Here is a 22,921-nt window from a genome sequence, read left to right on the forward strand (position 1 = left end):
GAAAATGGACTTGGCTTCTGAAAGTGTCCCAAGGCCCCAGCAGGCACCTGTGCAAGACTCACGCCAAGAACAGACAAGAGCCGGACATAACGGATGGGAAGAAGCCAGGCCCACCCAGAGTACAGCTGGAGGGAGAGCAAACAGACCCTGGAAAAAAATTTGGCAGCTTGAACCTTTATTTTTAGTACTTTTTTTTTTAAAAAGCATAATTAGAAACTTTCAATACAGAAATAATCCTAGCAAACCATTGAAAAGTTTTGACAGAATTTCACATCAGGTCCACTAGGACATTGGTTCAGCCCTGAGTCCCCCACCCCCACCCACGACCCCCCATTCATGCGTGTAACACTCAGTGGGACAGGCACACCGTCATCGCCAAAATCCCCCCACCACCTAGGTCTGGAGGTCCAGCTGCCAGAAGCCATGGGCACCTCTAGCCCGGCTGGAAGCTCCCAGGACACCCCTCTTATTGCTTGAAGTCGCAAGCACACCCGCGCCAGCCTCACCTGAATGCTCGGGCAAGTGTGCCCCCACTCACCAGCACAGGAGCCCGAGTGCCGAGCGTCCCCACGGGGCCCATGGGCAGCCAGGGAAGTCCTGAGGACAGAGTCCCCGCTTCTGCTCCTGGCTCCTCAGACCAGAGGGGGCTGCCTGCCCCCTTCCATGTCCCCCCACCCCCTTTCCAGGCCCACCGAGCTCCCAGCCCCATCCTGAGGCTGGAGTGAAGGCCTGCCTCGCAGAACCACTGGCTTTTGGCAGTTTGGGCAAGTGGAGAGAAGAAACCCCCAGGTGAGAAGAAACCCCCAGTTTTTATTGATTAAAAACCCATCCACAGTGTTAACATGGAAAATCTGCAGTGTCATCTGTGATGTGATTGTCCAATCAGGGCTTTGCCTGGGAATTGCCTAGGAAAGGAAATCTAGTAAAACACCATGGTGTTGAGATAAATTCTTCCCAGTTACTTGATCCTTTTAGGGGAAAGGGGAATGAAGTGTCCAGGCGGGGAGGGGTCAGTTATCAAGTGCAGAGGACCCTGGTTTTTCCTCCAGAGGGCTGGGGTGGGTCAAAACTGCCTTCCCCCAGACCCCCGAGCACTCCTTTCCACCCGCTAAGAAATCCTCCTGCCACCTTTACACTACAACAGTTTTGTCAGTGGTCCGAGGCTGCGTGCCGTCCCAGCCCAGGGGTGTTGTCCCCACAGCCCAGCAGCCCCTGGCACCCATGCCCTGGGTCCAAAGATGCCTGGCGCTGCATCAGGGCTATCAAACAGTGGGAGGCGCCTTCTCCGTTCCCACCAAGAAACGCCAAGAGCCTGGTCCCACAATGACAGGAAGCCTTTTGCTTTTTCTAAAAACACTGGACCCAAAGTGAGGTGGCCACAACTTTTAGTGCTGTGCCAATCAAACCCCAGAGAAAGAAAACAATTGTGAGGAACTTAATTCATTTGATTTGGCTTCTTTTTATCTGTTAATGCTTCTATAGCCCCCTGCAAGCCCCATCTTTGTGCAAACACACCCCTACCTTTCTGGTGGAACTGAAACATGTTGGTATAAATTAGAAGCCATGGCTCCCCTGGGTTTGCAGCTCAGAGGCATCTAGAAGGCAGGAGAAGAAATCTGTTGGCCAGAGGGCAGGACTGGCTGCCTCCAGGGAACTGTAGGGCTGGGGCCCACCTTGAGGCCATTTGCCCCTGCTCAGGGGACAATAGGGAGGAACGAGAGCCGGCAGGGCCCCACTGAGGCTGAGACCCTGTGTGCCGGGGACAGAAGTCGACAGCCTGCAGGAGAGAATGAGCAACACGGAGCCCGCTTCACCAGCCCAGGGCGGCCAGTGATGCCTGTAAGAACACGACGCCGTCTCCTCCGGAAGCTGCTTGGCAGTAAGATGGGACGGGAAGGGGAGCGGGGAGGGTCCGTCGCAGCAGGTTGGCATTAAGGAGGCAAAAGCCAGAGTGGGACGAGGTGTGCGGTTGGTTAGAGCAATATACACTATGTACAGACTCTGGTTAATCAGTCCGCTCGGCTGGCAGCGTCCTCGCCAGGTCCAGGCGCCTTGGCCGGGGAGGAGGGGCACCGGTGGGGGAGGGCGGGCTTGTCCAACACCTTCTTGGCACTGGGGGAGGGGGGAGGAGGAAGTGCCGATGGTGCCTCCCAGTACAAAAACGTGGAGAGAATTCTTTAAATAACGGCACAAAACTGAGACTGTCCCCCGAGGAGCCCCCCTGGGCCTCGGGCTGGGGGAGGGACCGCAGCGCAGTCTCTGCGTGGGCTGGGGCATTAGCAGCAGCGTTTCTTTCGTTTACTGTTCCTCGTGAGCTTCACCACGTCGTTCTGTTGCTGCTGCTGCTGTTTCGCCAAGTTGTCTTTCTTTGCTCGAAGGACCAGCTCTGTGATGCAGTTGAACATCTGTGGGAGGAAAGAGGTAGGGCAGGCCTCAGACCTAGCAAGGGGGCCCCCTGCTGGCCCTGCTCTTTCCACTGTAAGTTTTTTTATATGTATGTCCTCAAAACCCGTTCTAGGAGATGGTGAATTCTTTTATTTAAAGGTCAAAAAGGAACACCATTACTACTTGGAAGGCTGAGGCAGGAGGATGACTTGAGCCCAAGAGTTTGAGGCCAGCCAGGGCAACATAGCAAGACCTCATTTCTTTAAAAAAAAAAAAAAAAAAAAAAAAAAGGCTCAGTGGTTGCAGTGGTGCACGCCTGTAATCCTAGCACTCTGGGAGGCCGAGGCGGGCAGATAGCTTGAGGTCAGGAGTTCAAATCCAGCCTGAGCAAGAGCGAGAACCCATCTCTACTAAAAATAGAAAAAAATTAATTGACCAACTAAAAATATATAGAAAAAATTAGCAGGGCATGGTGGCGCATGCCTGTAGTCCCAGCTACTTGGGAGGCTGAGGCAGAAGGATTGCTTGAGCCTAGGAGTTTGAGGTTGCTGTGAGCTAGGCTGACGCCATGGCACTCTAGCCGGGACAACAGAGTGAGACTCAAAAAAAAAAAAGGAACAACATCAAGACCCATGAGCTGTGTGGACTTGGGTGAGTTTATTTCTCAGGGGCTTTCTAGTCTTTTTACCACACAGAGTAGGAACCCCTTTTCATTCAGCTAGGCTCTTCTGACAAGAAAGATAAAAGTGCCCCTGTCCTGCTCACAGGCGGGATGGGACCTGGAGCCTCCAGCTCCATGCTACCTCACTGCACATGGGGCCCAGAGGTCCTGCCTGGAACCTTTCCCAGACTCCTTCCAATGCCAGGATCCAGTGAGACTCCATCTACCACCACAGTCCCCTCCGCCTGGAAAGGTGCATAGCAGTCCCCATGCTGGTGGGGGCAGTAAGGGTGAAAGACAGCCCCTGTCCACAGGGTGTGTACCGTGCACCAAGCGCTGGGCGTGACATTCTGCACTCAGCCTTCACCACGTGGAAGGCAGCGGCTCTCCCTCCCCCGGTCTGCACAGGAGCAGAGGAAGCCCAGAGAGGTTAAGTCCCCAGCCGAGGTGAGGAGCCTGCACTCCCGCCTCTGGGCAGCACATGTCCCCAGAAGCAGAGCAGCCTCTAAGGAGCTTGCGGGAGGTGCCCACCTGAACGAGGCCACAGCTCCTGGCCTCTGTAGGCAGCAAGGCCGCAGGGAAAGCAAGAGCAGGAAAAGGTGGTACAGGGAGGGCCAAGGAGGCAGAGGACTGGAGGCTTTGGCGAGGGGCGGATCAAAGTTTGACTCAGCCTCTTACTAGCTGGGGGATATTCCTTAAGTTCCTTACACACTTGGAACCTCAGTTTCCCTATTTTCTCTACCAGACAGGACTGTTGAGATACAAGCTTAGAACCTCAAAAGGCCTGGCATAATGCCTGGCATGCAGCAGGCACTCAGTGAATGGCAGCTACAGTGACGTTTTCCATTTGTCACTCATGCCCTGCGCAGGCCAGGTGTGGGGAGAAGGGGCCGTGGGGTGGGGCAGAGTCAGAGGCGCACCGGGCCCGTCGCCCTGGCCACAGCCAGGCCTCACCTCCTCCACATTGATGTTCTCCTTGGCGCTGGTCTCAAACAACTGGATCCCCATCTGCCCAGCGAATTTGTAGGCATCTTCTGTCTCCACCACCTTCCGCTCAGGGTCGTCATTCTTATTCCCCACTTCGAGGCAAAGCAGAGTCAGCCCAGCCCTGAAGGGCCCCTCCGGCCACCCACCATCCCACCGTCCTTGCCCCTCCAGGTCCAGCCTCACCTAATATTCGGCACACATCATCACAGTTCTGGTTGATTTCATGAAGCCACCGCTTGACGTTGACAAAGGATTCAGCACTGGTGACGTCATAAACCACGATGACCCCATGGGTCCCCCGATAATATCTGTAGAGCCAGGGTGTGTGTCAGAGCTTCAGCCCCGACAACAGCATCCCCTTCGCTAGGACCCGCCTGCCCACGTCAGGACAGCAGCCAGGGCAGTGGGAGGGGGTGGCCAAAACTTCACCCCAAAACCCCCTGGAGTCTGGGTCCTCTCTGGCCTCAGCCAACATACTCTGGCCACACCTGGCCAGCAGGAAAGGCTGCCAGGCAGCACTGGCTCCTCTCACCAGGGCACCAGAGTAGGAGTGCTCAGCCCTGAGGTGGCCCCAGGTCTGAGGAGTCACCCCAGGTTGTTCAGAGTCTGCTGCTAGCTTAAAACTTCTTGGAAGTTTTTCTTAATTCAGGCCATTTTTGTATTTGATATCATGTCATCACTGTCTTTGAACATTCAGAAATTTTCTTTCCTCTAATCTGTTTTAGAGAAATACCCAAGAAGCTGCACCATCTGTGAATTCCTAGCGACGTCCATGTCCCCGCCCCTGGAGCAGGCGGGCACCGCCCTTCCTGCCACTCTAGGCTCATCTATGCCAGTGGCAGGGAGAGTCAGGAGGCCGCGTGGGCATCCAGGGTGGCTGGGAAGAGGGGGCCTTGCAAAAAGCCATTCTGCAAACACACAGAGCCCAGGGCCAGGGGAAAGGTCTGGAAAGAAGGGGCGCGTCAGACATTCCTCTGCAGACTCCAGTCCCATCCACCCCGCCAGTTCAGGAGGACAGAGGAAGGACCAGGGCCTGTGTTCTCTCCCCCCACCCTGCCCAAGAGCCAGCAGCCGGGCAGTACCCCCATCCCAACGCCACAGAACCAGCCAGAAGCGCCCCTCTACGCCCTCTTCCCAAAGCTATAGGGATTCTCCCTCCCTGGGGGCTCCTCAGGACACCAAGCGGCAGATCACAAGTGGACAGGCTGCTTCCCTGGCCTCTGGCTGCCACCTGTCCAGCCCTAAGCACCTGTATGTGCCCGAGGCTCATGCAGAGCGCAGGCGCTCCTCGCCCGAGCTGGAGACAGCGCCAGGCACTGCAGGCCGAGAGAGGCTGGGGTGGCCAGGCTAGTGGGGGCAGCTCTGGTCCCATCCCCCTGCCTGTCAGCTCTGGCCACCTCTTCTCAACCGAGGCCCAATCTGAGGACAAAGACCAATGCTGGGTCCAACTCTGAAAGGCTGTGGACCTTGGGAAGGCCACTGCATTCATTTAGCCATGCCTCAGTTTCCTCAACTGTAAAACAGGTACGCTACAACTTAACTCCTAGAGGGGCTGTGAGGGACAAAGGAGGGGTACACCATGCTACCGAGGGCTCAGGAGCAGTCAGGGTCAACACAGGTATGCTTTGTTATCATTACTAACATTACTTCAATGATAACCTGGAGTCCCAGAGAAAGGTGCAAGGAAACCAAGGGGCAGCTAGTAGCGGCCCTGAAGGCCTGGGATCCTCTCCCGGGGCCCCGCATTCTGCCCACAGCTTGGCTCCCAGGGTGGCAGCACTCCTCGGCTACGGGGGAGCCATGGCAGTCAAGCCGTCTTGGCACCGCGCCCAAGAGCCAGCTCTGGCCTCGGCCAGGCCTCCAGCAGCCGCCGCCGTGAGCGCCAGCTCAGCACACGGCAGCGCGCACACAAGTGCGCACCAGAACCGCAGGCACAGACGCCTGCCCCTGCCAGCAACGGAAGCACGAGGAGTGGAATGCCACCGCAGACTCTCTGCTAAAGATTATTAAAGATGCCAAGAAATCCCAGGGCCACGGCCACAGTACAAAGCCCCCGCTGCTCCCCGGGAATGTCCACCTTCTCTGGGGCTCAGGGAAGGGGCTTTGGCCAAGAGCAAAGAACTAGTCTGGGGACGAGGTTAGTGGCTCAGAGCTCTGGCTGGAAGGGTAACGGTGCCTCTGGGCTTCCTGGCCCATCACCCCCAGGAATCACTCCCACCTGCCAGCACTGCTGTGAGCCAGGCACGGTGCCGGGGGCTTTATCCATTAACCTTGTCTTGTCAGTCTTTGCAACAACCTGGTCCAACAGACGCAGGATGGCCACGCTACCAGTGAGGACGTGAGGCCCAGGAGCGTCCCCTCCTCGTCACCCTCTCACGTGCTCCACCCCAACCTCTCTCCCCCAGCTGCACCTCTCAGGACCAGCAAACTTCAGTCACCAAAGGCAAGAACTCAAGAGGGGCTGACGACTGGGCCCTTTCTTGTCGCGCTATTGGGATACAAATTTCAGTTTCTCTTTTAATGCCCTGAATCAGAAAAGGTCATGCTATTGCACCCTGACTGCCCTGTTGCTGAAAACTCCTCAACTTTCCTAGAATCCTTCCTTCTTCGCCAGCAACCATCACAGAGGGTCGAGTTCCTTGGAGGCCTTCAGTGGGCCCTGCAGTGCCTCCTGCCTATGAGGGGCAGAGCCTGAGACGCTATGATGGGGCTAACCTCCCCAGACAGACAGGCGGCCGGCCAGCAGGTGCCCATAGGCCGCTGAGTTACTCTTCCAAGTCTCCTCCCGGAATGAAGGAGCCTGTTCACCCTCTTCCCACACCCCCAAAAGGAGCTGACTTCACAGCGGCCGGGGAGGGGCTGTGGCCCCTAGGGAGCAGGGCCAGGCGCTGGGTAAAGGCCTCGGTTCTAATCCCTTCTACTCCGCCAAGCTAGGCTGCTTCATCCTCCCTGGGCCTGTTTGCTCGTCCTATCAAGATTAAACGAAATAAAGCAGGTGAAGTCCTCAGCGACAGGCCTGGTTCTAAGTCAGGATGCGTGAGGTCAGTGCCCAGACCTACTGCCCCGATGACAGGTCCTGCCTCGCTTGGGCCGGTGTGCCCAACATGCTCATGCCAGCCCCCCCTGGGGGGCCTGACCCCAGTGGTCCCCCTGAGGTCCTCACTGACAGCTGCCAAGACACACGGGGCCTGACAACCCTTGCTCAGGTAGCCAATCAGCAAGGGGTCACAGAGCACTGTGCCCAGGCAGCACTGACACTGGGAACCCGCAGGGTTTTGGGGAGTCCCAGGCCAAGGCACACATGTGCTCAGCTCAGGGCTGCTCGGGCTCCAGGTCCATGAACCCTCTTGCCCAGCATGGCCCACACGGGCTGCCCACACTCCCAGCTACCGCCACCAGGCCGCCTCAGAAGGTCCTGGGGGGGCTGGGATGGGTGACCAGCCTGGGGTCCGACGAGCTGTGGGAGGAAAGAGACCTCTGGCCAGGAAACGTCCTCATCGGCCTTCCCGAGTCCACTCCCAGAGGCGCTTCCCCGGAAGGTGCCGCAGCAGGCCAGACACAGGCCCGACTGCACACAGCACTGCGTGGAGCTCAGGCCCTGCCACCACTAGGAGCACACCCCTTCTCAGAGCACCCTCCCTCTGTAAACTGGGGTGACAGTGGCACTGCCCACAAAGCTACAGGAGGGCGCGCCCAGACAATCCTCCCACCGGAGCAGGGCTCCTGGCACACCCCACCCTGCAGCCAGTCCCAAAGACAGACCCTCTGGGGATCTGAGTTAAGCAGCTTGCCCCAGGGCATGTAGCACAATTCCAAATTTGTCTGCCTTCAAACCTGCTCTTTTCTAAAACCTATTCCATTAACCCAACAACCAAGAGTCCCTCCACAAGACACCCACTGCTCTGAGCTAGAGCTACGTTTTCCTCCTGTTTGCAGCTAAAAGCCACAAAGGTGGGCAACATGCTGGGTGGTGGGTTTCCCAGAGCTCTGGGGAGGGAAAGAAGGCCCTCCTAGGCCTCCCAAGAGAGCCACGTCAAGGCAGATTGGCACGAGGAGCCTGCACAGGCCGACCCCAAACTGTCACAACTGCCATCTACCAAGAGTAACTATCATTGACTAAGTGTTCGACGGGCAGGGCGCTTCACACCCACCTGGAGAGGCAAATGCTACTACTATTCCCACGGGAACTACAGGCCTAAGGGTAAGCTGACTGCCAGCGGGGAGGGTCCATAGTCACTGTCCTGCCAGGGTGCTCAGCCACTGCCTGCTACCCAGGGCAATAGTCACACCACATCCCTACCTCCTCCTGTATCTTCAGAAGGAAGAAGGGCAGCGCTGAATACAGCCTCCTGTGGCCAGCAAAGGGCTCCCTTCCCGACAGCCTCAGGGAGCCACCAGTGACATTCTACCATGACCACTCAACTGTGCCCACACGTCAATGGGGAGGCCTTCGGACAGGCGCGGGGCTGACTCACGTGGAGGTGATGGTGCGGAAGCGCTCCTGCCCCGCCGTGTCCCAGATCTGCAGCTTCACCTTCTCCCCGTTGATCTCCACGGTCCGGATCTTGAAGTCCACTCCAATTGTGGTGATGTAGCTGCCTGTACACACATACACACGGCGCGTGAGGCCCACACCTTGGGCTCCACCATCCCACCCCGCTCATCCCATGTGTCCCATATGTTCTAGATTCCAGGGACACAGCACCGAACAAGGAAGACAAGGCTTGAGGTGAGAGTGACAGACAGGATACAATGAAACAAACTGATAAAGACAATTTCAGAACGTGTAAGAGCTACAAAGGAAATAAAACAGGATGGGACTGGGGGGAGAGGGCCAGGCTCCTTTAGAGTGGCCGGGTCTGGACATGTCAGCTGTGATCTGGGAATCGTGGCAGAGCTATAAAGCACTCTGGGTTTTTCTTTTCAATTCAAAAAAATTTTAACCTCCCACAAAATTAACTTCCTAACGCACAAACAGGTCATGACCTGCGGTCTGCAAACCACTGCTCCAGCTAGAAGGGCAACAGCATGGGCAAGCACGTTGGGTCGGGCACCTATGGGAGGCAGGTAGAGGGCGGCTGAGGCCAGATTTTGGGCCTTTGTGCCATTTTTGAGAACTTGGGCTTTCTCTTGTGTGATGGGGCAATGAGGGTTTCAAACAGAGGCAGGAGCTGCATTTAAACAGCTCTCTTGGGGCATCTGTGCGAGATGATCAGAGAATGTCCTGCTGGGGCAACAGTCCAGCCCAGGCTTCCAAAGGCCTGAACATGAGGAACACCACAGATTCTCTCTCCATTAGGAGCTTACCAATAACACGGGGAGGGAGACACAACACACACACGACTACATGAAGGATGGCAAGTGTGTAGGAAAGGCCAAAGTTCAAGGTGAGGTAGAGATTGAGGCAGGCTGCAAGGAGGAAGTCACATTTGGGCCTAGCTTAAAAGAAGAGGTAAGATCTGGAAGGTTGAGACACCCCACACAGGCAAACAGCCAAGGCCAGTGCACAACTGGAAGACGTTCTGAGAACAAGCCCGCACCTGGTGGGTGTGTGGCCAGGCGCCTAGCAGGGTTAGGCACTTAAACATCTGATGGTTAAATGAGCACACAAAAAAAATGAAAAATGCACAAGCATTATGAGAAAGTTGGAAAGGTGAGCTGAAAACAGATTATGAAGACCAGTGGTTCTTCCAAAATCACAAAGGACACTTGGCAATGTCTAAAGACATTTTTATCTGGGGTGGAAAGAAAAACGCGACTGGCAACTAGTGGGTAGTGCACCAGGCTGCTGCTGCATACCCTTCAACACGCAGGGCAGCCCACAACAGAGAATGACAGGGCCCAAAGTGTCGAAGTGGGGAAACCTTGCTGTAAACTCCTGCTCAGGTGACAGGGGGCCACTGAGGTTTCTAAACAGAGGAAAGACCCTGCCAGAGACATGCACTAGCGAGAGGAATCAAGCAGCCTGGTTCGGCTGGGCAGGAGCTGCTGTAAGGCTTCCAGCTGGAACCAGCCATGAACTGAGATGCTAGGAGCAGGAAGGGAAAGGAAGAGAGAGATGGCCAAAGAGCCCTCCAAGAGCTGAATGCTGATTGCATGGTGAAGTACAGGGACATTTTTCAGCATTAGAGGCTGTCCATTAGTTATCATTCTTGAACAGAAGGTAACAGCAACAACAGATAGCTGGTATTTACTGAGAAACTACTTAGTCCCAGGCACTGCACCATGTGCTACTTCAAGTAATCTCACAACAAACCCACGCGGAACAGACCATCACAGTCCCACATTACATATGAGCAGAGGCCTAGTCACTAGCTCAAGGTCACACAGAGAAGCCAACTCTTTTTCCCACAGCACACCACCAGTGGTGTTGCAGAGCCACTATGAGGGACAGAAAGAGGACAAAACCCACTTCTCCACTGAGAGGCATCTGCCATGTACTCACTTCCTAAGCAGAGCTTGCCCCCCAACCACAGAGGGATCCCCCACAAGATAACCACATTTCAGTCCTCAAGCCAATGCAGCCTGAGGCCTCTGCAACAAACCTGACTTTCGTTTTTTTTGAGACAGAGCCTCGCTTTGTTGCCCAGGCTAGAGTGAGTGCCATGGCATCAGCCTAGCTCACAGCAACCTCAAACTCCTGGGCTCAAGCAATCCTGCTGCCTCAGCCTCCTGAGTAGCTGGGACTACAGGCATGCGCCACCACGCCTGGCTAATTTTTTCTATATTAGTGGGCCAATTAATTTCTTTCTATTTATAGTAGAGACGGGGTCTCGGTCTTGCTCAGGCTGGTTTCAAACTCCTGACCTCGAGCAATCCGCCCACCCTGGCCTCCCAGAGTGCTGGGATTACAGGCGTGAGCCCCCGCCCCAGCCTGAACCTGACTTTTTAACAAACGAAAATACGCTCAACATCACCAGCCAGCAGGGAATAGCAAATGTAAAGGAGTTAGCTCTTTTTGCCTATCAGCTTAGCAAAAATGAAGACAACTACCAGGATCTAGCATTTATCAAAGCTGACAAGGGGCTCTGTTAACCTTTGGGGGGTGGGGGAGTAAATTAAATTACTACAACCTCTTTGAAAGTTGGCAGTAGCTATGGAAACTGTAAGTGCACACACCCTGTGACCCAGTAACCGCACTTCTGAAATGCACCTACAAGAACATACAATGTATCCCAAGTAATGCAACATCACTTAAAACAGAAGCAACCAGAAACCGTGCATTTATGAAGAGGACAGATGAGGAACTATGGTGCATCCACATACAGCACAGAAAATTTCGCAGCCACTCAAGAGAAGCAGAAAAGTGTGTGTGCAGCCATGATGCAGAAGGATGTTCCTTGAAGAGGAAGGCAGGCTGCCGAACAGCACGTGGCGTTCAGAAAAAAGTGAGAAAGACACACACAGACAAGAGGCTACCAGGGCAGCGCAGGGGCCAGGTGCAGGGACAACTTTCGTTTTTCACTTTATTGACACCTTCCTGCTTGAAATTTTATACGGGCAGGTATCTTACTATCTTACAATATTTTTAAACTTTTTTTTTAATGTTGGGCACAAAAAGACCCTGGTAGGAAAAGGATGGGCCAAGCAAGGGTTTTTTTTGAACAAGGTGCATGAAGACAGATCACAGACGCCTGAAGCGCCATAAGTACCTAAGCTCCCCTGTCTTCTTCTTCCTTTGGCAACCAGAATGGGAAAGTTCCCTGCCATGTGGCAGACGGGGAGAGGCAAGTGTGTTCTGGGGAGTGTGTGTGGAGGAGGTAACAAAAGAACAACACCCAGCAGTACACAGGGGAAGACTCACCTGAGAAAGTGTTGTCTGCAAAGCGTAAGAGTAAACTGCTCTTGCCCACACCTGCAAGAGAGAAAGCACCGAGATGAGAGGGGGCAGGTGTTCTTCCCTCCATCCCCAGCCCTTCTTTGGGGAGATGGCCTGAGCTCCAGCTCTTATGAAGCTTCGCAGGACCCAGCTGAGTCAATACTGTTTCTGCCTCCTCAACCAGCCACGCACCAAGAACATCTCCACTCACTCAGTCCTCGACCTCTCCCTTCATCCTCCTGTAAGACAAGCTGCTCACGCATCCCCTGGGAGACAGACGAGAAAGGGACTCGTGTCCAGGCCCTGTGCTGAAGGCCAGCCCAAAGGGAGACAGCAGACGACAGAGCCAAAGCAGGAGGAGGAAGGTCAACCGCAAGAGACCAGCCCCACAGTGCGTCAAAAACAGTCCATTAAAAAACTCACACCATGTATGCTTCAGATAGGAGGGCCTAGAAACGAGGTACTGTAGAGCTGGAAAGAACCCTCGAGATCATCAGGGCCATTTGGCAGGTGAGGAAACTGAGGCCCACATAGACCAGAATATCCACTGTCTTCCCAGGGGGTTGTCCCTGCCAGCTGGATCGGTGGACTACTGCCTTATACCCATCAGGCCAACAGCCTGTGCATGCTCAGAGCACGGCACTTAGCACAGTGCTCCTGGCTTAGTCCACGAACAAGTGTCTGCCTGGCCTTCCCCAGCACACAGCTGCTTCAGCCTGCCAAGTACGCCTGACCCATCTTCCTGTCCCATTCCCAACCCCTGCCACCCTGAGGCCAGATGGGTCAACTCACCACAGAAGGAAAGAATTAACACGACTGAGTTGTCTGTGTGGTGAGCACTTTGATGCTCCTTTAATTGTAAATCTAACCACATCTCTTAAGAGGAGGAAGCCAAGACTCTGAGACACTGAGCAGCTGACCCAAGGTGTCTCTGCAGAAGGGGGAGCTGAGATCTAAATCCAGCCCGTGTCCTCCAGAGGCTACAGTGCCTCCAAGGCACAGAGCTGGGGAGTCTTCTTGCATCAGTTCAGGATTGGGAAAAAACCACCCCACGGGAGCTCCCACATCCCACTCCTGTCAAGAGTTTCAATGGAAATCCCATCACGGCTATGAGGAGGCCTTAACTAGGGGCTCACGAACCTCCTCAATCTAAGTGCAAACTTGACTGTATGTGCCTCTCTATGGGAGAAGCCCACACCTGCCCCCTCATCCGCCCAAGTAGCCAAAGATGCAAACCACTGGGGCAGAGTAACAGTTGTACGATTCTAAATCTCACCCAGGAAACCTCTCTGGGCAGTCCTCTGAAAGCTCTCTTCCAAGGCCTTCTCCAAGGGAGTGAGCTGGCCGCGGATGCCCAGCAGAACTTGTTGCCCCGAGTGAACCTTGGTCTCACCTTCCCTGAGACGGGCTGGGGTGAGGCTCCTGCACAGACAGGTGCCGCTCAGCCCCTGCGCTCGTGCTCAGAGCCACTTCCTCATCACCCCGCCGTGAGGCTGGCTTCCTGCTAAGCACGGGGAGAGCCCGCGTCCTGGGCTGGGTCCCCCAAGGCGGCGCTCTGCCCAGCACCGACACCCCATTGGCCCTGCCGGCTCCTCTGCTTCCTCCTGAGGCCTTCTGGGTCCAACTTACTCAGCTATCAGCTCGTCTCTGGGCTGCTGGGCTGGGAGTTCCTCTAGGACAGAGCTCTCGCCTCACTCTCCTCGTGCACTCTCAGTGCCGTCTGCCAGGCCCAGTACTTAGTAGACACCAACAAAACGCTGCATTTATGACCAAACACATGCCAATCTCACGGAGAGCTCTGCTATCTAACACTGTCACTGCAGCATTAACAGAAGCTGAAGCAGTGGTTTGCAAACTTCTGGAGGGTAACAGAATCTTTTTTTTTTTTTGAGACAGGGTCCTCTTACTCTGTCTCCCAGGCTAGAGTGCAGGTATCATCATAGCTCACTGCAACATCAAACTCCTGGGCTCCAACGATCCTCCTACCACAGCCTCCCAAGTAGCTGGGACAACAGATGCATGCCACCACACCGAGCTAATTTTTCTATTTTTTATAGACATGGGGTCGTGATATGTTGCCCAGGCTGGTCTCGAACTCCTGGCTTCAAGAGATCCTCCCACCTCAGCCTCCCAAAGTGCTAGGATTATGTGCGTGAGCCGCCATGTCCAGCCATGATCATTTTTTTAAAATTAAATTTTATCCAAATCCTTTATGTCTAAAACAGACAAGGGGGAGGTACTCTCTCTGCAATGACACAGCAGCCCCTCCACTGACCCCAAGGCTCCTCAGCAGAGCAGTGAAAAGCCACTAGGCTGCAGAGAGATCGCTACAGTCACCAATCATCTGGCTGCTTCAGACCCAACACCAGCCTCTGACACTGCTCTAGAAGAGCAGAAATCCACCCTGAGAAATGCCACCTCCGATATAGCCCTGGAAGGGGCTTCATTGGAAAAACGTGCTGCAACCATCTCCCCCACAGCACTGGCCTAAGGGAGGGAGCAGAGGGCACCAATTAACCTTCACCATAGCCACAGCGTCCCATGGCCACATCTAGTGTGACCCCAAGTAACCCAGTTCCATCATCCTTTACCCTCCAAGGTGCGCTGGCCTGGTGGCATTCAATGCCTCTTGGGAGCCAGAAGATGCCATACTCCATCACTGCCACACTCCCCTGGCTGCTTTATCTGGTCCCCATCGTGCCAGCCGCACACAGATCTTCCCTCGCCCTGCTCCTGCCTGGGCGCTAAGCCCCTCACTCCTCTTTGCTTCAGTTCCAGCCTCTTGAAGACCCTTAGACCTTCCAGTGAAGTGTTCTCAGTTTTAATCCTGCCTCAGCTGATACCTCACTGTATAGCTTCAGACAAGTCACGCCCCCTTCTCTGAGCCTCAATTTACTCATCTGTCAAGTGAAGGCCTTTAACTACTGAATGAGGATGGCTAGTCCCAGGGACACAGACAAGAGGCTGTTACAAATCAGTGCCAATGTCAGAATAGCATAAGGGAACATATAGAACCTCAGGCATAAAGAAGAGACACAAAATCCAGAAGCTCGTACAATGTGGCAGAGGGGAAGAACTCTACATTTATAAAGAAACCAACATTCATCCAGGGCCTACTGTTTGCCAGCCCTGACACCAGCTGCTCTCCCGCACATTAGCATAGATGTGCACTAACTCCCAGCTTTGCTTGTAGATGTGCTGTGTGACTTGGGACAAGTCAGTCACCTCCTCTGAGCCTTAGTTTCCTCATTTGATAAACCATATAAGCTACGGGTGAGAACCAGGTAAGAGAGTGTCCGAAATCATCTGCTCTATCTTAAGGAGGCATACGCACAAGGAGCCCAGTTCAGGGGAGCGCATGATGTCAGACTCCTTGCTCAGCTGCCAAGGCTTAGTTTGAACTCCCATGGCTATCAGCTCCCAGGCTCGTAAGGGTTCAGCTCCGAGTATCAGCTCAGTGTCAGGAGAAATCAAACAGTACGGCACCTATCTCCTTTACGCAACCTAGGCTGACATGCTCAGACTGAACTTGGAGCCAGACCACAGAAATCTTGACCCAGGGAGTCTTCTTCCACACCTGACTTTAGAGTGAAAAATCAATACACCATGTAAAAGGTACTGTGAGCACGTGGGCCAAAACCATCCCCTGGGGCTTATGGGGGAGAAAGGCCAACAAGCTGCATCTTCTTGCTGAGTTTAGGCTTTTCATTTTGGGATATCGACGTGCAGATCCAAGATGTCTCACAGAGGAATAAAGACCCTGACCACGGTGGGCTGACTATAACTCTAAAAAGAGAGAATTCACTCTGGGGCCAGTCCCTAGAGCCAAGGCCAGAGCTGAAAGCAAATCCTGCAAAGGAAAAAGCCTAAAGACCCCGAGGAATGGCAAAGGCCATCTCCAATAGCAACACTACAAAGCTTGCCCGGTTTTCTTTCGTTCAAGCCACAACCAATTGGGCCTCCACCTTTCAGCCTCCTTCCTCAACCACACTTTTACTCTTCCACCTCCCTGACTGGCCCCTAACTTCCCCCTCTTACCTCTCCCCTCCTCTGGCAACCAAGGAAACCTCAGCCATCCTTCACCTGATCCAAACCACCAACCACATCCCAATCCAGCCTCACAGGCAAGACCAAAAGCCACCCACTTCCCTGACCCAGCTATATGATACTGCCACCTAGCACTCCTATCACAACCCACTTGATGTGGTCCCCTGTTTCCTTAACAATCCGTGGGCTCTGCCACCAACCTGGCCTCTGCCTCCAGTCCCATGCCCTCCTTCCCCACACTCCAGGCAGGACTGGGCTATAAACTCAGCGTGCTCCCAAGCCTCCTTCCTGGACATCATTAATCCCAGCACCTCAGCTATACTCCCATAAACCTGGGCCTGCCTCCTTGACCTCTTGGTCACCCCATAAACCTGCTCACCTGCCACACTCCAAACACCTCTAAAATCCTCCCTCCTCTCCCAGAAACCAGTAAGTCTTTTCTAAGGACACTTAATATTTATTAATTCAACAAGGTATTAAGCACTTACTTGGTGCCAGGCACTGTTCTAGGCACCAGAGATTGAGCAGTGATCTGAACTCGGAGCCCTGAAGGAATGTGTACAGCCAAAACATTTCCATAATTTTGGCTGACCCACCGCCAGTAGCCCTCTGCAAACAGCAAACACTTAAGTGACCACTCGCTGTGTGCCAGGACCATCCTCGACACTGTGTGTGTAATATCTCATTGAATATTTATACTCACATCTACTGCATAAGGCAGATCCTACTATTATTCCATTTTACAGATGAGGAAACTGAACCATACAGAGAGATGACAATAATTCAGGAGGAATATGCCAGGCCTTGGGCAAAGCGCTTTACCTGCCTTACCTCATTTAAACCTCAGAGCAAACCCATGAGACAGGTTCTGACAACGTCCCCATTTTACCGAGGAGGAAACTAAGGCTCACAAAGGACAATGGTGATAATGACAACATCAAGCTAACATTTAGTCAGGGGCACTTTTCCTACTTTATCTCATCGAATACTCACACCACCCAGAAGGACAAGTCCCCACTTTACAGATGAGGCAACTGAGGTTCAGAAAGGTGTAGCAACTTGCCCAAGGTCACACAGCGAAGAAGCTGCTAGTCCCGGGATTGAACCCAGGTCTTTCCAACTCCAGAGATCGCGCGACTTGACCAAGGTCACACGTGAGGCAGGGGCAGGCGCGGTGAGTGGACCCGGCGTGTTCGGCCCCTCGGCTCCGCAGCCCCGCGCCCCAACCTCCCCTCGGCGCGGTCGGGAGCCCCTCGGCGCGCCCCTGGGGCCCAGGCCGCCGGGCAACCCCGCCCGCCCGCCCTGCGCGGGCCAGCACCTCCCAGCCCGCCTGCCCGCCCCGAGGCCCCCGCGGGCCGCGCCCGGCAGGGCCCGCGCCGCCTCCGGCCGCTGCGGCCTCACCGCTGTCGCCGATGATGAGCAGCTTGAAGAGGTGGTCGTAGTCCCGGGCCATGGCGGGCGGGGGCGGTGCGCGCGGGCGGGCGGGGTCGGTACTGGCCTCGCGATCCGCAGCTCCCTCCGGGCTGCTCCGGCAGCGGCGGATCCACTTCCCGAACAAACAGCCGGAACTGACAGAAACACCTCCCTCCGCTCCCCCTCCTCCTCCTCCTCCTCCTCAGCAGCCGCCGCCGCCGCTGCCACCGCCTCCCTTCTTCCCGCCCCGCCCCGACACTGCGCAGGCGCAGCGCCTGGCACCGCCTCTGCGCAGCCGCAGCCCGGCCAGCCGCGCCCTCGCCGCGCACGCGCCCTGGCAGAGCGCCGGTAGGCGCGGGCCCGTCTTCCTCGCGTCTCCTCGGCCGACGTCGTTGCCATTGCCCGCGGCCCGGAGGGCCTGCAGAGCCGAGCCGCTGTCGAACCCTAACAGACAGAAGCCCAAGGTGCCAGAGAAGCCCGGCCGTGGACCTTCTTGCTCCTTCATCTTCAAGACCCGCACGCGCTGCGGAGAGGAAATGACAGGCGCGCAGTGACAGGGGGCGGGGCCCACGCCGAGCTCCGGTTCCTCGAGTCCGGGGACTGGGATGTGGCAGGCAGAGTCGGCGGCGTCGCAGGCTCGGCTTCGCGCCCCTTTCTGCATCGACTCCGCCTCCGCGGTGCTGGCCCGGGCACCCCGCCCCCATGTCGGGCCTGTGGACCAGACGCCGAGGGTGGCAGGTGGCCGCCGAGTTATGCAGGACAGGAGCCGCCTGCCGGAGCATAGCTCTTAGGATCCTTTGAGGGCAGCGGTGGGTCGAAATCACATCCTAGCCCTGTGACCTCTGGGAGCCCGAGACGCCGCTTTGGCAAAATGGGGAGAATAGTCCAGACTCAGAGTCCTGTCCAGCTTGAGGCTGAGCCTGGGAGATGAATGACCCAGTGTGTAAGCCGCACTCGGAGACCAAAGCAACCGCTCTCTCGGCTTCCATTTCACACCATCTACAGATACACATCTCAAAATCGTGTGGTTAGGAAGACGGGCCGCCAGAAGCGAAGCGGTATTCATTTTGTCATCAGCCCCCGGTGTTTCGAGTTTTAGAGTGAGTTCCCACCTGCCCTACCTTTAGATCCGAAACTGAAAGTAGTTATGCCCCCACTACCATCCTCACTGCAAAACTGCAGGTATTTTACAGCCCCTTATTACCTGTTTCTTATAACCCTGTCCCTCTCAAGCACCTGTTGGATGTTTCTACTTGTCATCAAACTTCCTTTTGACTTTATAAAAAGCAACGCTTGTGGTTTAAAAAAATGTACAGAAGCTTATTGAAAAGTGCAAGTTACTATTTTTTCCTTCTTAACCACTCTGCACAGGTAACTGCTATTAGTAAGTTTCATTTGTACCTTAAAATGCTTAACACATGTTGAGTGAATAATTGCCCTTCAATGAATTTCCTACACGGGTGTAGGTACCTTGCCTTTTCTCTTTAACAATACACTTTTTCATTTCACAGCTGCATGGTATGGTGCTCCATCTGATGGTTGTACTATAACCACTCTGCTGTTAATAGGCATTCATGTTGTTTATAATTTTGTTACTTTAAACAGTGTTGCAGGCAGGATCCTTGAACAACACATGGAGTATCTGACTCAAGTGTTGAGTTGTTTTTCAGGAGCTGAGAATCATTGTGGGGATATCGAAAAATATGGGCTTGGGATCTGAAGGTACAGGCTAGGGAGAGAGGCTGCACATGTGCTCTTGATTGAGAAGTCCTCCTTGGTCTGGAAGTGCAGGGCTGTCCCCTTTGACTCAGCGGTTTTAGGAAATAGAGAGGGAGAAGGAAGCCTCAGTGTAGCCACCAGGCAGGCACACCCAGCCCTGACCAGCCAGTGAGGCAGCAGGGCATTCCAGCTCATCTGCTCATCCTCACAACCTGCTCAGAGTCAGGAAGACTTTGGTTCAAATACTTGCTTTGAAATCCTGGCTCTGTCCTTTAAAACCTTTGTGATTGTGGATAAGTCACATTACACTATCTTAGAAACCCTCTTTCCTCATAGAATAGTTGTAAGGATTAGAGCTATGTTTGTAAGTTACCTGGCACACATAGGCATGTGACAAACAGTAACTTGGCATTGCTAATCAGGGTCATTTTGCATTGACTCATTCATATTTCCTATCATAGACTCTAGCCCACACTTCCAAAGCAGCTGCCTGACCTTAGGGCTACAGGATCCTTTGGGGAAGTAGAGCAAAGCTGGCCATGAAGAAGACCAGTTCTCTGACTCTGCCTGGATATGCTATCTGGAAAGCAGTAGGCATTAATTCCTTCATTTATTCAGTAGCTGTTTAATGAGTGCTTATGTGTCATGCATTGTAGAAGATGTAAGAATACAGCCTTTCCCTCCAGGAGTTTACATTCTCATCAAAGTTAAGACATACTAATGAGGAATTAAAAATATTAATACAAGACAATACAGTAGATAGAAGAGCTGTCAAATAAGCAGTCTAGACGTCAGAGGAGAAAAGCTATCACTTTTAGCTAGAATGATAGGGAAAAGACTTCATAAAAACTTCATGATGGCATTGGAACATTAGAGCACCTTGAGTGTCACGTTGGGTATGTGTAGACAGCCGTTGTCACAGCCTGTGAGAGGCATCAATTTTGGCTTGGAGGGGGAATTCCCTACAGGCCTGGATATGTGCCTGGCATCTCCAACCCAATCTCTGAGCACATTTTCCTCTAGAAACATTGTTCTACATTTATTTAAACTATAGTTCAGTGACAAGTTATATTAAGGGGGGGGTGTATGTGTCTCATATACCTATGTAAACTTTTGTGATCTGAGGTATCAGTATGTACAATGGATAGGAAATACTGTTCCACTATTCTCAACAGTCAACTTGCAAATGAGCTTTTGCACACCACCTGTTTGTACATTACAAATTACAATGGGGAGGCCAGGCATGGTGGCTCATACCTTCAATCCCAGCATTTTGGGAGGCTGAGGAAGGAGGATCACTAAAGCCCAGTAGTTAAAGGTTACAATGAGCTGCCATTGTGCCACTGCACTCCACCCTGAGCAACAGAGCAAGACCTTGTCTCTTAAAACAAAAAAAGGAGGCCGGGCGCGGTGGCTCACGCCTGTAATCCTAGCTCTCTGGGAGGCCGAGGCGGGCGGATTGCTCGAGGTCAGGAGTTCGAAACCAGCCTGAGCAAGAGCGAGACCCTGTCTCTACTATAAATAGAAAGAAATTAATTGGCCAACTGATATATATAAAAAATTAGCCGAGCATGGTGGCGCATGCCTGTAGTCCCAGCTACTCGGGAGGCTGAGGCAGGAGGATCGCTGGAGCCCAGGAGTTTGAGGTTGCTGTGAGCTAGGCTGACGCCACGGCACTCACTCTAGCCTGGACAACAAAGTGAGACTCTGTCTCAAAAAAAAAAAAAAAAAAAAGGAAAAAGAAAGAAAAAGAAATTACACTGGAGGCCAGGCACGGGGGTTACCAGTGCTTTGGGAAGCCAAGGTGGGAGGATCAGTTGAGGCCATAAGTTCAAGACCAGCCCAGGCAACACAGCAGGACTCTGTCTCTACAAAAAATTTTAAAAATTAGTTGGGTGTGGTGGGGTGCACCTGTAGTCCTAGCTACTCAGGAGGTTTCAGCAGTTTGAGGCTGCGTGAACTAAGATAGTATCAATACAGTGAGAGCCTGTCTCAAAAAAAAAAAAAAAAAAAAAAAAGAACTACAATGGGGAGGCATTGAAAGTTTCTGAGCAGAGAAGCAATCTCTGGCACAAGCGTGCAGGATAGATTTCAGCTGCAGAACCTTAAAGGTTATTGCTGAAGCCCAGGTGTAACTGCAGGGACAGATTAAAAAAAGACAAAAACAATATTAACCAGACAAAGCAGCTTTAAAAAAAATTTACAATTTCCCTAGTACTGGATTCATTCCCTAATTCAATAAATATTTGAGTGCTTACTAGGTGTCAGGTGCTGTGCTGGGCACTGAGTATATCTTCATGGAGTTTACTGTGTAGTCATTCATTCAGCAAATATCTAAGGGTCTGCTATATGCCAGGCACTGATCTAGGAGCTGGGGAATCAGCAATAAGTACATTTCAAAAAAAAAAAAACCCTCAGCTTTTGTGGAGCTCACATTCTGGCAGAGAATACAGACAACAGATATCTCTAAGGAGAAAACTAAAGCAGGGAGCACACCAAGGTTTGCAAGAGCAGACAGTGAAGTCATGGCGGTGGCAGGACGTACTGTTCAAGAAGTTTGGCGATGAACATGAGAAATGGGATGCTTGGTGGTGAGAGCAGTGGGCCAATGAAATATTTTTCAGGATAGCAGAGGTAGAGGGTTGGCAGCCAGGGAATAGTAAGGATTGACTATTTGGGGAGAAGATGGGCTAAGGGCACTTCAAAGAGCTTAACTTTGGCAAGGAGGGGGCCGGGAAGTGAGGAGTCACCAATGGGGAGGTTTGGCAGGTATAGGAGATGGGAACTTGAGCCCCCGAGGGTAGCAGTGATGTGAAGGTCAGTGGAGGCCTGGCAGGACCTATGAAGTCCAGATTTCAGACAGGTCTACACAGACAGGAGGCTGAAGTTGCCAAGTGCTAGGTAGCAAGTGAGGGAATGTGGGTGCTGCAACACTGCAAGAAGGCAGAAGTGGGTGGTCAACCAGAAATCAGAGGAGGCAGGTAAACTAAACAAGAACCTTAAAACGAGGAGCAAGATAGGGCACCACTCCACACACACGTCCGAGAGGGAAGGAATAAAGGAATTGCACCTGGTCTGTCCCTCTGATGAAAGTGGAAATCAGCCCCTTCTCCCATACCTGCTGGCCTGATGCTGTACCAGCAGACTTGGCAGCAGGCCCCAGGAATCAAGTGAACATAAGTTCTGCCATTGCAGGGACCATGTCTCATTCATCTCTGCATCCTCTGGAGACCTGGCCCATGGTAGTCTGTTGAATTAAAGTGAAGCCACATGCAGCACTTAAGAGTTGGAATGTCAGAAATAAGCTCATTGAACCCTCTCTTGAGTTTGCTTTCTGTGGGATGTGGGCTGAATTTGAGGTCTAACACAGGGTCAACCTCCCCCTTCCCTCCAAACCATTCAGTAGGATTTTTCTCCCTCAACTTTTGGATTAGTGGTTTTCCAAGGGTGGTCTGAGGACCCAAGGGCTCCCTAAGACCCTTTCAAAGGATCTGCAAAGTCAAAACATTTTTGTAATACTAAGATGTTACTTGCCTTTTCCACTTCTATTCACTTGTGAGTATACAGTGTTTTCCAGAGCCCACATGACATGTGATATGCAACAGATGGAATGCAAAGCAGACGTGAGAATCTAGACATTAGAGACTTGCAAAAATGTCAAACAGTGCCACTCCTAACATGGTTTGTATTTTGGAAAACAATTATATGTCTATGCTAACATGTAGTGGGCTTACTTTTTTTTTTTTTAACGAATTAATACTTTTAAAGTTGACCAGTCTTGGCCGGGTGTGGTGGCTCACGCCTGCAATCCTAGCACTCTGGGAGGCTGAGGCGGGCGGATTGCTCCAGGTCAGGAGTTGGAACCAGCCTGAGCAAGAGCGAGACCCCAT

At 53.2% G+C, this 22,921-nt stretch overlaps 1 protein-coding gene and 1 pseudogene across 2 annotated transcripts; both read right to left on the reverse strand.

Moving 5' to 3' along the window:
- Positions 1-158: 158 nt before the first annotated feature.
- On the reverse strand, positions 159-2,277 carry LOC109729886 (uncharacterized; annotated as a pseudogene).
- Positions 791-17,845, reverse strand: RAB35 (RAB35, member RAS oncogene family). Of its 2 annotated transcripts, XM_012756492.2 has the most exons (6): positions 17,301-17,511; positions 11,838-11,888; positions 8,509-8,632; positions 4,217-4,341; positions 4,001-4,125; positions 791-2,405 (listed from the first exon to the last, which is right to left on the reverse strand). In XM_012756492.2, the coding sequence occupies exons 1-6, from the start codon at positions 17,350-17,352 to the stop codon at positions 2,277-2,279; spliced, it is 606 nt and encodes a 201-aa protein (XP_012611946.1). In that variant the 5' UTR covers positions 17,353-17,511; the 3' UTR covers positions 791-2,276. The 2 variants fall into 2 exon arrangements, with proteins under 2 accessions (XP_012611946.1, XP_012611947.1); XM_012756493.2 differs by lacking the exon at positions 4,001-4,125 and having other exon boundaries at positions 17,301-17,845.
- Positions 17,846-22,921: the final 5,076 nt, after the last annotated feature.

This window comes from Microcebus murinus, chromosome 22, assembly GCF_040939455.1.
Source record: "Microcebus murinus isolate Inina chromosome 22, M.murinus_Inina_mat1.0, whole genome shotgun sequence".
NCBI lineage: Eukaryota > Metazoa > Chordata > Mammalia > Primates > Cheirogaleidae > Microcebus > Microcebus murinus.

What these genes read in the sequence shown, in the direction of transcription:
- RAB35 (XM_012756492.2), bottom strand. Translation starts at nt 17,352, where the DNA reads ATGGCCCGGGACTACGACCACCTCTTCAAGCTGCTCATCATCGGCGAC. An exon ending in GCTCATCATCGGCGACAGCG is followed by an intron (nt 11,889 to 17,300) that starts GTGAGGCCGCAG and finishes TCTCTCTTGCAG; the next exon opens with GTGTGGGCAAGAGCAGTTTA. An exon ending in TTCCGCACCATCACCTCCAC is followed by an intron (nt 4,342 to 8,508) that starts GTGAGTCAGCCC and finishes CTGGCTCTACAG; the next exon opens with ATATTATCGGGGGACCCATG.